Genomic DNA, 13,177 nt, shown 5'->3' with positions numbered 1-13,177 from the left:
GACAAGACATCAGATGGATGGTTAAAGTCCAGCAAAATGCTTTGTTAAAAAGATGCGTTTTTAGGCCTGTTTTAAAAGCATCCACAGTCTGTGGTGTCCTCAGATTTTCAGGGAGAGCTTTCCACAGTCTGGGAGCAGCGGAGCAGAAGGTGCGATCTCCCATGGTAGTAATAGATCCATGAGTTTGAAGGCTTATCAGACAGCAAAATACTGCACGGCAATTTATAATATAATGAGACAGGATTTTACAATTGAGGGAATTTATTACGCTGGCAATAGTTTTATCCTCCATCTCAACAGAATATGAACATGTGTGCCAATACAATGTGTTGCTGGACACACTTTGGCGAAAATGTTGCTTTTTAGATGAAGCGAAATCTTTATCAAATTTTGTTGTACACAAGAGGCTTGAGGAGGTCTGTCCACTCTGTCTCTGACTGTAGGTGTGTGTCGCCGCCCTTCGCGAAGTACAGCGGAGGAGGGAATGTGAATGGCACAGCAAAAAAATAAAAAAATTGCTTTATCTACAAACAATTTTGCGACCCCCCCCCTGCAGTACCTCCACGGACCCCCTGGGTCAGTACTCGTAATATATACATAAAAGATAATTTAGGGTGTAGAATGTTTAGCTCGAATAGATTTACATCGTGAGTCCATAGATTCTCTTGCTTAGTGTTGATCAGTCAAAGTGATCAGGTAGTTGACATATGTTAATTTGACGTGATGAAATATTGATGTACCTGTATCTGTGGTTGCATGTTGGTTGTTCGGCTTCCTTATCCTCCTGTTTTGGCTTCTAACCTCGTGGTCATTTTTCTTTTTTTTGGCAGTATCACATATTTGAGGCATGAGACAAGTTCTAGGTTTTTGAACTCTGACCTTAAAAGCCATAACATTTTTCCTTCAATCAATCCTTATGTTTTTTTTTTTTTACCTTCTCACTGCTTTGTTTGTTTCTCTAAAGGAAGTCACTCTGTATCTCATTGGACAGCTGACTAACAGCCACCTCACAATGCTTTGATCCTTTAAGTATCCTGCAAGTCTGCTGGGGGCTGTATTCTGTAAAGCTTTCTCTGGTACCAGTGACTGCTTCAGGGCAAGGACAGTGTCTGCATGTCCCGTGGTTCTCCGGTAGTCCGTTTGACAACCTTGTGGCGTTGCATTCTTCTTTGTGAAGGGATTGATTGCAAGTTCCCTTCTGTGCGGAGCTGTGCTGACATCCACAGAGTGTCCTTCTGCACTGGGCCACATCTCGACACAGGGACCTGCGGAAGTTGGGCTTGAAGACCAGATAAACAATCGGGTTGTAAAGGGTTGAGGACTTGGCAAAAATAGCTGCAAGAGCAAAAGCTATGGGTGGTACATTTGTTGGGTTACCAAACGCTGCCCACATGGCCACAATGGCATATGGACTCCATGCTGTCAGGAAACCGATGCAAACTGCCACTGAAAGCTGAAAAAAGACACAACACACAACATACTTAGTCATGTGAACATGTATTTACTTAGATCTATATAGTATGTTGGAAAGTGAACCTATGTATTTACCTTAATGATAAGTGTATGTGCATTGGTGATCTTGTTCTGCGGGGACATGTGCTGCTGCACAGTCTGGCGGGAGCCCCGGACGGTCACCAGGATGAATGTGTAGGACAGGAAGATGATAGTGCACGGCACAATGTAGCAGAAGAAGAATAGGCAGAGGATGTAGCTCATAGCCGCAGAGTTTTGGCTTGGAGCATCCCATTTGATGCAGCACGCTGTACCGTAAGGCTCGGCTCCGTACTCTCCCCAGCCCGACAGGGGCCCTACAGCAAAAACTCCAGAGTAGCACCAGACCCCAGCAACCAGCAGGCAGGCATGGCAGTACGAGAACTTGCTACCTGAGGAAGAACATAGAGGGGTACAGACAGAAGTAGAGGAGGGAGAGTTGAGGGAGTGATTACTGACAAATGAGGACATAGAGGAAGGATAAAGAAACAACAGCATAGCAACAATATGCTACTGAAGCATATTAAGTCTGGTTACCTGATGCTGATAACAGGCCGTGAGTGAGGAGGAAAGACAGGAGGGCAGGAGGAGGAGGAAGTGGGATGGTATTGTACAATAAGTGATTATGAACTTGATGGGACATTTCCTCAGGATGCATAGGTACTTTGACAATAACTGCTGTTCTATCCACAACATGGATAGCAATTAAGATACAGTAAAACATTTTATTTTCCTGTTTTCCAGCCAATGCTTATTTTTAATGTGACCTCATACATGTTCAGATAAGAGATCCAATGGCCCACAGGAATGCAAATGTGCCAGTTGGGGAAAATAATATTAATATTACTCTGTGTGTATGAAGAATGGCAGCATCTTTATTTAGAGGACAAAGAAAAGACATTTGAGAGTCAAGACAAACATTTCCCTGTGCACACAAGACCTCATGTTAGCAAACACAGTCGCCATTATGTGTCAGTACTGGCTGTTTATTTCCTGCTTACATGGATCTGAACGGAAAATATGTGTGGATCATAATGTATGTTTTTTCTGTAAGTAATCATGCATCTGAAACCTAAATGGTGGAATTAGACACAATCACAGCATGTTAAGTTCACTCTACTATTTCTTTACAACTTTCTTAATAATGAGAATATTTTATAATATAATAACATAACATTTACCATGTGGTTGAGTCTAATAATGTTTTTGATGATTGACTTGGTAGTTCATGGATAGCTGGAGTTGTATTTAGATTTGCAATCAAAAATAATGAGCGCAATCTAAATCGAGAAAATGTAATATCAAATATGTCAACATTTCATAATTTTACTCCGTGTAATTTCTTTGCAGGTTTTTGATTTTATTCGTATCAGAACTTAAGTAAACTTATTATATGTGAGTATACAGCATGTATGATGCAATTTCTGTTTATAGTAGCATCATTAGTGGTGGAGCATCTGATTTTTGTGCCATATTGTGAACAAGGAGATCCATGGGAAACATTGAACTGTCTGCTGTAATTGATCTAGGCAAGGGATTCTTCAGTTTGGAATCAATGAGGGGGAGAACACAGGGAGCCTTATCTATGGTACCACACAGCCTCTTCAGTTTAATGTCAGCCCCTCTTACTCTTCAAGCTGAGGATGAGGGGTGGTGATTAGGCCTTGTGGCACTCGCTGAACTGTGGTGTTAGGGAAGGGGCCTGTTTAGCCATGACAGACGGCTTTTATCTTATGTGAAGCATCCCTTCCCTGATCAAATACTCCAGCTTCCAGTGGCACATGAAGGATTCAACTTGAGTTTTTATTTTTCCAATTTTCAATTTCTAACAAAAGATTACATTTTAAATATGTATAAAATAAAACAAGAAAATCACCTGATACTGATTGTGATACATCAACTCAGGGTATATGATGATACGACTACCGATCCAATACCACCTCTCCCTTTTTTCCCAAATGTATAATGTATATTGGAGTGCATGGGACTCAATTATGCATAATATTCTTTTTTAGGTATAAGGCAGGGGTCTGCAACCTGCGGCTCAGGAGCCACATGCGGCTCTTTAATCTCTCTGTAGTGGCTCCCTGTAGTTTTGACAAAAAAAACAAAACGTTGAACTAAATATACATTTGTATGTATTTTTTGTTGCACAGTGGACAATCTTTCAAAGGAAACACCTCTTATCATGGAGTTTGAGGTGATATCGGGACACTGAAATATTTTTCATAATACATTCTTCAAATATTTTGTCCACTACAAAATGCGTCACATTTTACTGCGTCTATGGGCGCAGTAGATCTTGAGTTTGACTATGCTAACCATGGATAAAAACAAAAAAACAAAAGCCTCGGAGGAAAATAGAGTTTAATTCCACGTGGACAGATTTGTCAGGCTGTTGTGAATTGTTTAAAAGCAAAATAAATTAACACCACCACCATGTGGATGAAAACACACTCAAACACACATAATTAAATACAAACTGGCCTCTTACTCTTTTTAAGCTATTAGGCTGCAGCTATACGTTTTTCTTTTGTTTCAAAGTCGGCTACTTTTATTGATTTCATTTTTATATTGTATTTTTTATTGTTTTGTGTATTTTTATATTATATTCATTTAATTTTTATTTGATTCAACAATTACGGCTCTTTTAATAGTAAAGGTTGCCGACCCCTGGTATAAGGTAACATGAGGCCAGGGATTGTTGTGGCACAAACAATCTCGGGGGAGTTGTGGGCCCACTAAATGTAATTTTTTTTTATTAAAACCCATTATTTAGTACTTCAATCATTTCAGCAATAGACATTTTGATGTATTTACATTATGTAAATACCTCATGGTTGGTGTCATTCCCACACTGGATTCAAGACTCACAGGAAATAGTAATCCATCTTATTGTATCTCATTGATAACAGCTGCTGTTTATAGCTCACTTTATTTGTACTGTATTAGGGCTGCATTAAGTTACCGCTGATGCAAATGGTAAAATGTAGTGCTGTTGCTTCACAATAGAAGTGTTTTATTGTAAATTAGTCCACAGGAAATGCAATGTATTTATCCAGGATTGTTTATCCAAAATCTATATGAGAGAACAGTAGGTATCTGCACTTTTCCGTCAGTTGATTGTGTCTTATTTTTGCAAAACAGAACTGAAACGAGAAGGAGCAGCCACAGTGATCTGTTAGATGAACTACTGTAGTCGACAAGCTGCACACATCCATCGCCTCAGAAAGGCCCACTCTTCCAAACAACATGAGTTTGTTTGGCTGCACTGTAAACAATTGCTCTACTGTTGTATTTCTGATAAAGTTTCTGTGTTTGTCATTGCTGAAAATTTGTCTGCAGATGTAACCAAATCAACCAGGACTGAAATGTTAAAAATGACAACTTTACAGTAATGAAGTCAGTATCAGCCGAGCTACAGATCCAGTGTATAGGACAGATGCATTCCTGAAGATGTATTTGGAGATATATTTAGTTAATCTTGTTTAGCTCTTTTTCCCCCTTTTTTTGGGGCTGTATTTTGTGATAAATGTGGTTTCTATCGTGGAAGGAGAAACCAGTCAGTCCATGAATTAGTAATAAATGGAAATGCTAAGACCGGCTTATTCCCTTAATTGCACCATGCTCCCTGTCGCTGTATGCACCATTTCATATACCGCCATATATTGTGAGAGATGTCAGTTTTGACTGTGATTTAAGATCGAGTTAGGCTAAATGGTCCCTGAAAGGTTTCCCCAGCTCCCATCTTCATGCTCTGCTATGTTTAAACCTAATATGAAGCAACAGATTATTGTGCTGCTGTTAGAAGTGGGGGGTAATTTGTCTGTCCTCAGAGTTTCATTAAGAACAGCAATACCCATGTGAGGTAGTCCAGCTGTGACAAGAAAATAATAAAAGACATGAAGGAAGAAGCACTCTCCATCACCCACACCCATCTCCTACTAATGCTCCAGCTCCAGCTTCTGCTAAGTGTTTATTGCACCATGGAGCACGTTCTTCAGTGCTTTGCTCAAAAATATTTCAGCAAGGATACTAATGATGATATACAAGTGGAAACTGAAACTTGTGTTAACAGCCCATAAATGTTATCATGGTTTTTACTCCCTGTCCCCCCAGTAGCCCAATCCTTTAACATTGTTGGTGTTACTCCACAAACATAGTTCCTACACCATGTGTTTCTTTTCTCATGTTTATGCAAATAACTCAATTGAACTAGTTCAATTAGTTCAATGTTTGGCAGATGAAAGATACTTCACAAGGGGAAATTGTTTGGTCTTTGCCAGACCTCTTATTCATTAGACAATGACCTCCACTTACATAACGAAATTGTAGAAGCAAAAATTGTGTGAGTCTGTAAAGTGTGTATATTTCTACAAGGTTCCTCGCAGGGAAGTTTCATAAAGGCGTAATTATGTATGTTCATTTGCATTTCAAACACTTTTATTTGTGAGCCTTGTAGTCTCTTGGGTTTTACGCTCTGGATTATAGACTGTGTTGCTCTGGAAAACAGATAGGAGGAGCTCTTTAAAAACACAGCCTTGACTTCCATTATATTGGTCCTATTGGCAGCATTCATTGAAACCACTTTAGTCTGGAATAGACCTCTAATTCTGTTTAGTGGTTTAGTTATTATATCTCATCCACGCTGCCAACATCACATTTATTATGCCTTCAGCTACATGCTGCTGTTACTATGGCTTTGGGTGGACTAATATCAAGTGAAAATGTAATCTCATAATTGTATTGTCATTTCCCACTTACATATGCATTAATTTGGTCAAAATTAAAATACAAATTCAATAATGCAATTTCCCCAGACAGGTAAACAATGCTACTTCTGGTCGATGAATAGAAACAGCGTACGCAGTTCCACCTTCTGAGAATGACTTGCAGGTTATTAAAACAAAATGCATTTTGCATTTGCTGGAAACAGTATGAAAAACATTGAAATGTAATTGCAGTTGGGTGCAATGCTTGTCCATTTTGACATTTTAATTAGCATTTTAATATTTTTAACCATAAAGCAGGTTTAGTCTTTTTCAAAATAAATGTCAGATGGCTTTTTCATTTTCATTTTAACATTGTCAGAGGAGGCCAATGCTAGCAGCGAAAAGAAGTATGCATATTTAAGTACAAAATTAAAATGTTATTGTGTGAATACATTTTAATTTGGTTTGCTAAATGCTACAATACTGTTACTAGTTGTGCTCATTTCTTCCTCAACCAAATATGTCATCTGCTGATATCTTTTTTTATTTATGTATTTATTATTGTAATTATTAGGGGTGTCACAATCGAAATGGACTTCCAATTTTGATCATCGGAATAAAAAGCAGGATCGGCAATTCTACTAGTAGGCCTATTTGTTTTTCTCTACGTCCACCAACTTATGCATTCAAAGAAGAAAATACCCTCACAACAGCACAGCACAGGTCACCGAAAACTGCAGCTCAAAGACAACACAGTGTAGCTTATCTTCAGCTCAAAGACAACACGGTGTAGCTTATCTTCAGCTCAAAGACAACACGGTGTAGCTTATCTTCAGCTCAAAGACAACACAGTGTAGCTTATCTTCAGCTCAAAGACAACACAGTGTAGTTTATCTTCAGCTCAAAGACAACACGGTGTAGCTTATCTTCAGCTCAAAGGACAACACGGTGTAGCTTATCTTCAGCTCAAAGACAAAACAGTGTAGCTATCTTCAGCTCAAAGCAACACGGTGTAGCTTATCTTCAGCTCAAAGACAACACGGTGTAGCTTATCTCAGCTCAAAGACAACACGGTGTAGCTTATCTTCAGCTCAAAGACAAAACGGGTAGTTTCTTCAGCTCAAAGACAAACAAACGGTGTAGCTTATCTTCAGCTCAAAGACAACACGGTGTAGTTTATCTTCAGCTCAAAGACAACACAGTGTAGCTTATCTTCAGCTCAAAGACAACACGGTGTAGCTTATCTTCAGCTCAAAGAACCACGGTGTAGCTTATCTTCAGCTCAAAGACAACACGTGTAGCTTATCTTCAGCTCAAAGACAACACAGTGTAGCTTATCTTCAGCTCAAGACCGGTGTAGTTTATCTTCAGCTCAAAGACAACACGGTGTAGCTTATCTTCAGCTCAAAGACAACACGGTGTAGTTTATCTTCAGCTCAAAGACAACACAGTGTAGCTTATCTTCAGCTCAAAGACAACACAGTGTAGCTTATCTTCAGCTCAAAGACAACACGGTGTAGTTTATCTTCAGCTCAAAGACAACACAGTGTAGCTTATCTTCAGCTCAAAGACAACACGGTGTAGCTTATCTTCAGCTCAAAGACAACACGGTGTAGCTTATCTTCAGCTCAAAGACAACACGGTGTAGCTTATCTTCAGCTCAAAGACAACACGGTGTAGCTTATCTTCAGCTCAAAGACAACACGGTGTAGCTTATCTTCAGCTCAAAGACAACACAGTGTAGCTTATCTTCAGCTCAAAGACAACACAGTGTAGCTTATCTTCAGCTCAAAGACAACACAGTGTAGCTTATCTTCAGCTCAAAGACAAGACAACACAGTGTAGCTTATCTTCAGCTCAAAGACAACACAGTGTAGCTTATCTTCAGCTCAAAGACAACACAGTGTAGCTTACCTTAAGCTCAAAGACAACACAGCACATTTTACCAGAGATTGCAGCTAAAAGACAAAACAGTATAGCAGCCAGCAGCTGCTCTTTTCGAGACACTACGACGACTGCCGGAGTTGGAGATGATGGAGAAACAACAGTACTGGAAAATCCTCATGCTTCCCGGAAGTCACGGTGTGGCAACATTATTGATTATACGCACTTTAGGTGGGTCTGCTGCACTCTTATTTGCAACAATTTACTCATTACAAAAACATTTAAAACCAAGTCTTTGTGGGGTTTTTATGTCCTCCTGTTTATGTGGGTTTGCTCTATCTGCTAATTGGCTGTAATAAAGAGGTCTGGCAACCAGTGCTGTAATTTTGTCAAAGCAACACAAGACCGCTAACACAACTCCATAGAGTCGATGTGCCCTAAATGCAAATGCAGTAGTTAAAGAAATGGCACAATTATTGAGGAGCAAAAATCATAACAAGAACGTATATCAACACAGATAAACAGCACAAGCAAAGAGGAACAGAAGTCACAAGTTAAAACTAACTTAGTATAGATAACATCTAACTAGCTACAAATATTATACTACAGACGGTATGCTTCATGGTAATTAGCAGTCACATTCAGTGAAAATTTCAATTTTAATGTGCAAATTAATTCTGATGTTATAGAGGGTGTGCTTTTTATTGACACTAAGAATGGCTTTTTATTTTAGATGAAACTCTTGTATGCATGCAATGCTCTGCTGAGATGTAGCACTCCCTCTCTTCTGCAAGTCTTACTCCCACATATCTACCAACACGGTTGCCTCTTAAAAAAAACTATAATAGGTTTTGAAATAATGCTACTGCATGGCTCTAAAATAAAGCTTTAAATGAAAAACCCTGAGAGAATGAGTGATTTGGGTAACATTTACATGTGACTTACTGCCAAATGTGATTTACGATATATTGATAAAGCTGGCAGAGGATTAGTGTTTAGCTCAATGATGGATACTGTACTTGATTATTTGTCACATACACTTCAGTTTTCAGGCAGTTATTTCAAAGCTTGTGTATGAGAATATCCTTCACTACACATTGGGAGGATTGCAAACTATTCAAGCAGCACATTGGTATTGGTATACTAATGTTGCCACTGAAGCCATTGAGCATGTATTCACATTATTGCCTGTGTCTATCTATTTAGTTAGTGTTTAGTTAGACAGTTGATTTAGACCCTATATATCTTTTTTTTTTAAATACACTTAGAAATAAATGATTAAACCATGGATTTCTTGTCGACATTTTCATTAGCTATTTGCTTCCATAGGATTTTAATTCAATTTCATATTAAACCATCATTAGATTTGTTTGTCTTTCTGTGAAAATGTGATCATTTGTCACAGCACTACTTAGCATTAAATCCTAAAGTATAATGAATTTAGAAACATCGTATATGCAATACAAACAAATTAGTATCACTTGCCAGAACTGTATATAATTGAATTTCACTCAAATACTGTCATTAATTCTCTTTACGTCCATATTCTGTGAATGGATGCACAGTTGCAGTACAGATTCAGGGGTTCAGAGCCAATCTGAAACATACTGTATCAATGGGATTTATAATGCCTGGCTTGCAAGCTAAAAAATGCATTGGGGTTGCTAGGGGTGTCACAGTTCTCCAAATCCACAATTTGATTTGACTTTCAATTTTTAGGTCACAATTCGATTTTCAGTTAGATAAAAAATAATGATTCCCAGAACTAACGGCTAAGCCATTGTTCGAGTCTGGATTCATAAAGATCAACAGATCATTGGTTTTATGCCCTGACAACTGTCATTCAAAAAGACTTCTTATTTTAATTCGATAACCGAAACCAAAAGCTTAGAATCAAAATCGTGATACCCATATTCCTGACTAATAGTCACATGTCTAGCTCGGTCATGTGACCTAAATCACTCAAAGTTGTCGTCGACGACACATTCGGTGTTAAAGGGTTAAGTTACAGTCTTACAGTCTATTCGTGGCTATCATGAGATTTAAAAAACGACAAATTTGAATCTGCTCCTGATGAGGAACTATGCAAATTGTTTTAATTAATAAACACTGACAGCATGGATGTGGCCAAAACTTGCAAGTAGGAATTCATGCAACTCCAATAATTGGATGGTTTGTGAGTTTTTTAATCATAAGAGCCTGCAGGGAAATACATTAAAAAGGCCTTGCAAATATCTCCTTATTTATTCTGCTGTTTGAAGAGGTTAAGGCGAGGCCTTGAACATTAACATTATTGCAGCATGGCCACTTTTACTTTGTAAGAAGCCCTTGAGTTGGCCTTACTACATTCATATTTATTTAATCAGATTCAAGGTTTTTAGCTTCAGGGGAAAACTAGAATCAAACAAACTTGATTTACAAGTTATTCAATATGTGTCAAATCTGTCTTCTAGTAAATGAATGAATAAATGAATGTCAAAAACACTTTTAGTACATTCCTCTACTTTCTAAAAGTACATTTTACTGTGATGATGGTATGGTAGGTATTTCTTTTAACATTAAATAATGAATTAAAGCAAAAAGAGTGGTTGTCTTACCATAGTTTGGGCAGCAGACTTTGAGCCAGCAGACACTGGAAAGCACTGTGAGGTTGGTCAGACTGCACAGGCCAAACAAAACGCCACAGAAGGCATATCCAGTACATACCGTCTTATTAAACAGCCACCTGGATGGAGAGAAAAGCAGAAGAGAACATGTGTTACTGACTGTAAAATCCTTCTGGGTGAAACAGGTGATATATTTTCCGAAATTCCCTTGGGTTATATACAACTGCAGTGAGCAGTGATGCATTTTGACCCAATCAATCAAAGCAGGGAAGGACATTGGAGGAAGCAGGAGACATAAAAGAGAGAAAGCACCTTGTATGTTCAACATTTCACAAACCATTTTTAATGTTTTTCTTGCATTGTATTTTTTTACATGTGATGAAGACATTACTAGAATCAACCCCACTCTAGAATATTAGTTTTGGACTATCCACCAGTACAACAAGCACTATCCTTCGCTGTCTTCTTTCATCGATGTTCAGTCAACAGTGTTGCAGATGGTCTCAACAACCTTGAACTACAAAGTAGGGCGCACTTTATGAGAGGTGAAACGCAGGGGAAAAAGAGACTACAAATCCTTCGCTGCGGCTTGTAAAGCTCGTCGCGGCTATAATCGATAACTTTATAATAACAATGTATCGAATGACTCTGTGAAAACAATGCGACCATATATAAGGGTCATTCAAATTGATGAACCAGATAATTATCATTCAAATCTGCAGCTCCCTCTCGGCTTTACAGAGATTTATGGCGGGTTTCATCTCACTGTATTGTTCGCTGTTTTCACTGAAAAAGCTCTCAGAATACAAAGTACACAGCAGACGACAGACAGATACTCTTAGCAACTAGCTGGTAGATAGGATTTTGAAATATTAGGGGAACATGTCATCCTACCCCCTGTGGAAATTAGACCCTTTTATGTAATTATGTATTTTATCTCCATAAATAACAGTGTAAAAGCTTTTCCAAAGAAGTCCTCCTGCCCCCCACAATGTCTCTATTTTAATTCTGGAGAAACACACAATCTTGTATTAATGTACTTTATTATTAGCTTTTTATCTTAGTCAAATTTTGATTGAAAATGTGCTCGATAGTAGCTACAGCCCTGCTTCTTTAACTTGTCCCTTCAGGGAAATATTGATTGTGAACATGACGTAGTTACATGATATATGAAAGGAGAATGAGAGGTCAAAACTCACACGTGAGTGAACGCTGACGGGATAGCCAGGGGGAACAGGCTGATGGTCATCCCCAGGTCACTGATGGCCAGGTTAACCACGAAGAACTCTGCAGGCTTCAGGGAGGACTTCTTTCTATAGGCCACAAATAGCAGGATCCCATTTCCCAGAATCGACAGCACACCTAGGAGACAGAGCTAGGTTGTATTTAAACACACATTTACAAAGATGAAGGCTATATACCTAGGAAATCACTCCACTTACCAAAAATGATGTAGATGGTTCCCATGAGAAAGTCACTGTCTTTCGATATTTTGGACACGAACAGAAATGTTTCGGAGGCATTTCCCATCTTGACCAACCATCAAAAACAAACAGACAAATAGACAGAGGAAAAGAGAGGGAGAAAAAACATGTGTTAAATGTATGTTTTTGATATATCCTGCCACTCTGTCTCCTAGGTGTGCTGTCGATTCTGGGAAATGGGATCCTGCTGTTTGTGGCCTATAGAAAGAAGTCCTCCCTGAAGCCTGCAGAGTTCTTCGTGGTTAACCTGGCCATCAGTGACCTGGGGATGACCATTAGCCTGTTCCCCCTGGCTATCCCCTCAGCGTTCACTCACGAGTGAGTTTCGACCTCTCATTCTCCTTTCATATATCATGTAACTCCGTCATGTTCACAATCAATATTTCCCTGAAGGGACAAGTTAAAGAAGCAGGGCTATATCTACAATCGAGGACACCTATTTTATGTTCTCATTGTTTCATTCAGAGGTTTTAACAACCTGAGCAGGTTTACATTTACCATATACATAACACGTACAAATGGCAGATTTAAAAAAGCAAAACAACTTTTTAAATGTTCACCAATACCTGACAGACAGAACACAGAGTGACTTGTGGATCATCACACTTCAGCTACTGTTACGAAGCACCAAAAAAGCTTGAGCTTCATTAGTGTTGTTTTGATTATGACAAATCAAAGAGTATGCATTGGTTGTGTGCTACTCCATCTCTGTCTTCATGATTTTGTACTTCTACAATGATATATTTCTTACTACCAGTTAAAATGTGAAAACATGCATAATACATATTATTCATTGTTTATGTCACTCATTTAGCATTTCATTTGCGAGTGATGACAAAACAAACCATGAACAGTATGTCTCCACCTCCTTCTCTTTTTATGATTTGGAAGCTGCACAGAGTCTAAAAAAAGCAGTAGCTGCTTCCACGTACAAATGAAATACCATCCCTCAATTCAAAATCAGTCATTTGCATACACAGCATGACCTGCTACAAAATAC

General features: G+C 38.6%; 1 protein-coding gene across 1 annotated transcript; it reads right to left on the bottom strand.

Annotated features, from left to right (window-relative positions):
* Positions 1-958: 958 nt before the first annotated feature.
* opn7b (opsin 7, group member b) lies at positions 959-12,223 on the bottom strand. The gene is made up of 5 exons (XM_029436101.1): positions 12,136-12,223; positions 11,893-12,055; positions 10,685-10,812; positions 1,549-1,883; positions 959-1,453 (listed from the first exon to the last, which is right to left on the bottom strand). Exons 1-5 carry the CDS (start codon positions 12,221-12,223, stop codon positions 959-961), a joined length of 1,209 nt encoding a protein of 402 aa, XP_029291961.1.
* Positions 12,224-13,177: the final 954 nt, after the last annotated feature.

Source organism: Cottoperca gobio, chromosome 7 (assembly GCF_900634415.1).
Source record: "Cottoperca gobio chromosome 7, fCotGob3.1, whole genome shotgun sequence".
Taxonomy (NCBI): Eukaryota; Metazoa; Chordata; class Actinopteri; order Perciformes; family Bovichtidae; genus Cottoperca; species Cottoperca gobio.
Note: the sequence above shows the minus strand (reverse complement) of the source record. Positions and strands in the feature narration are given on the sequence as shown.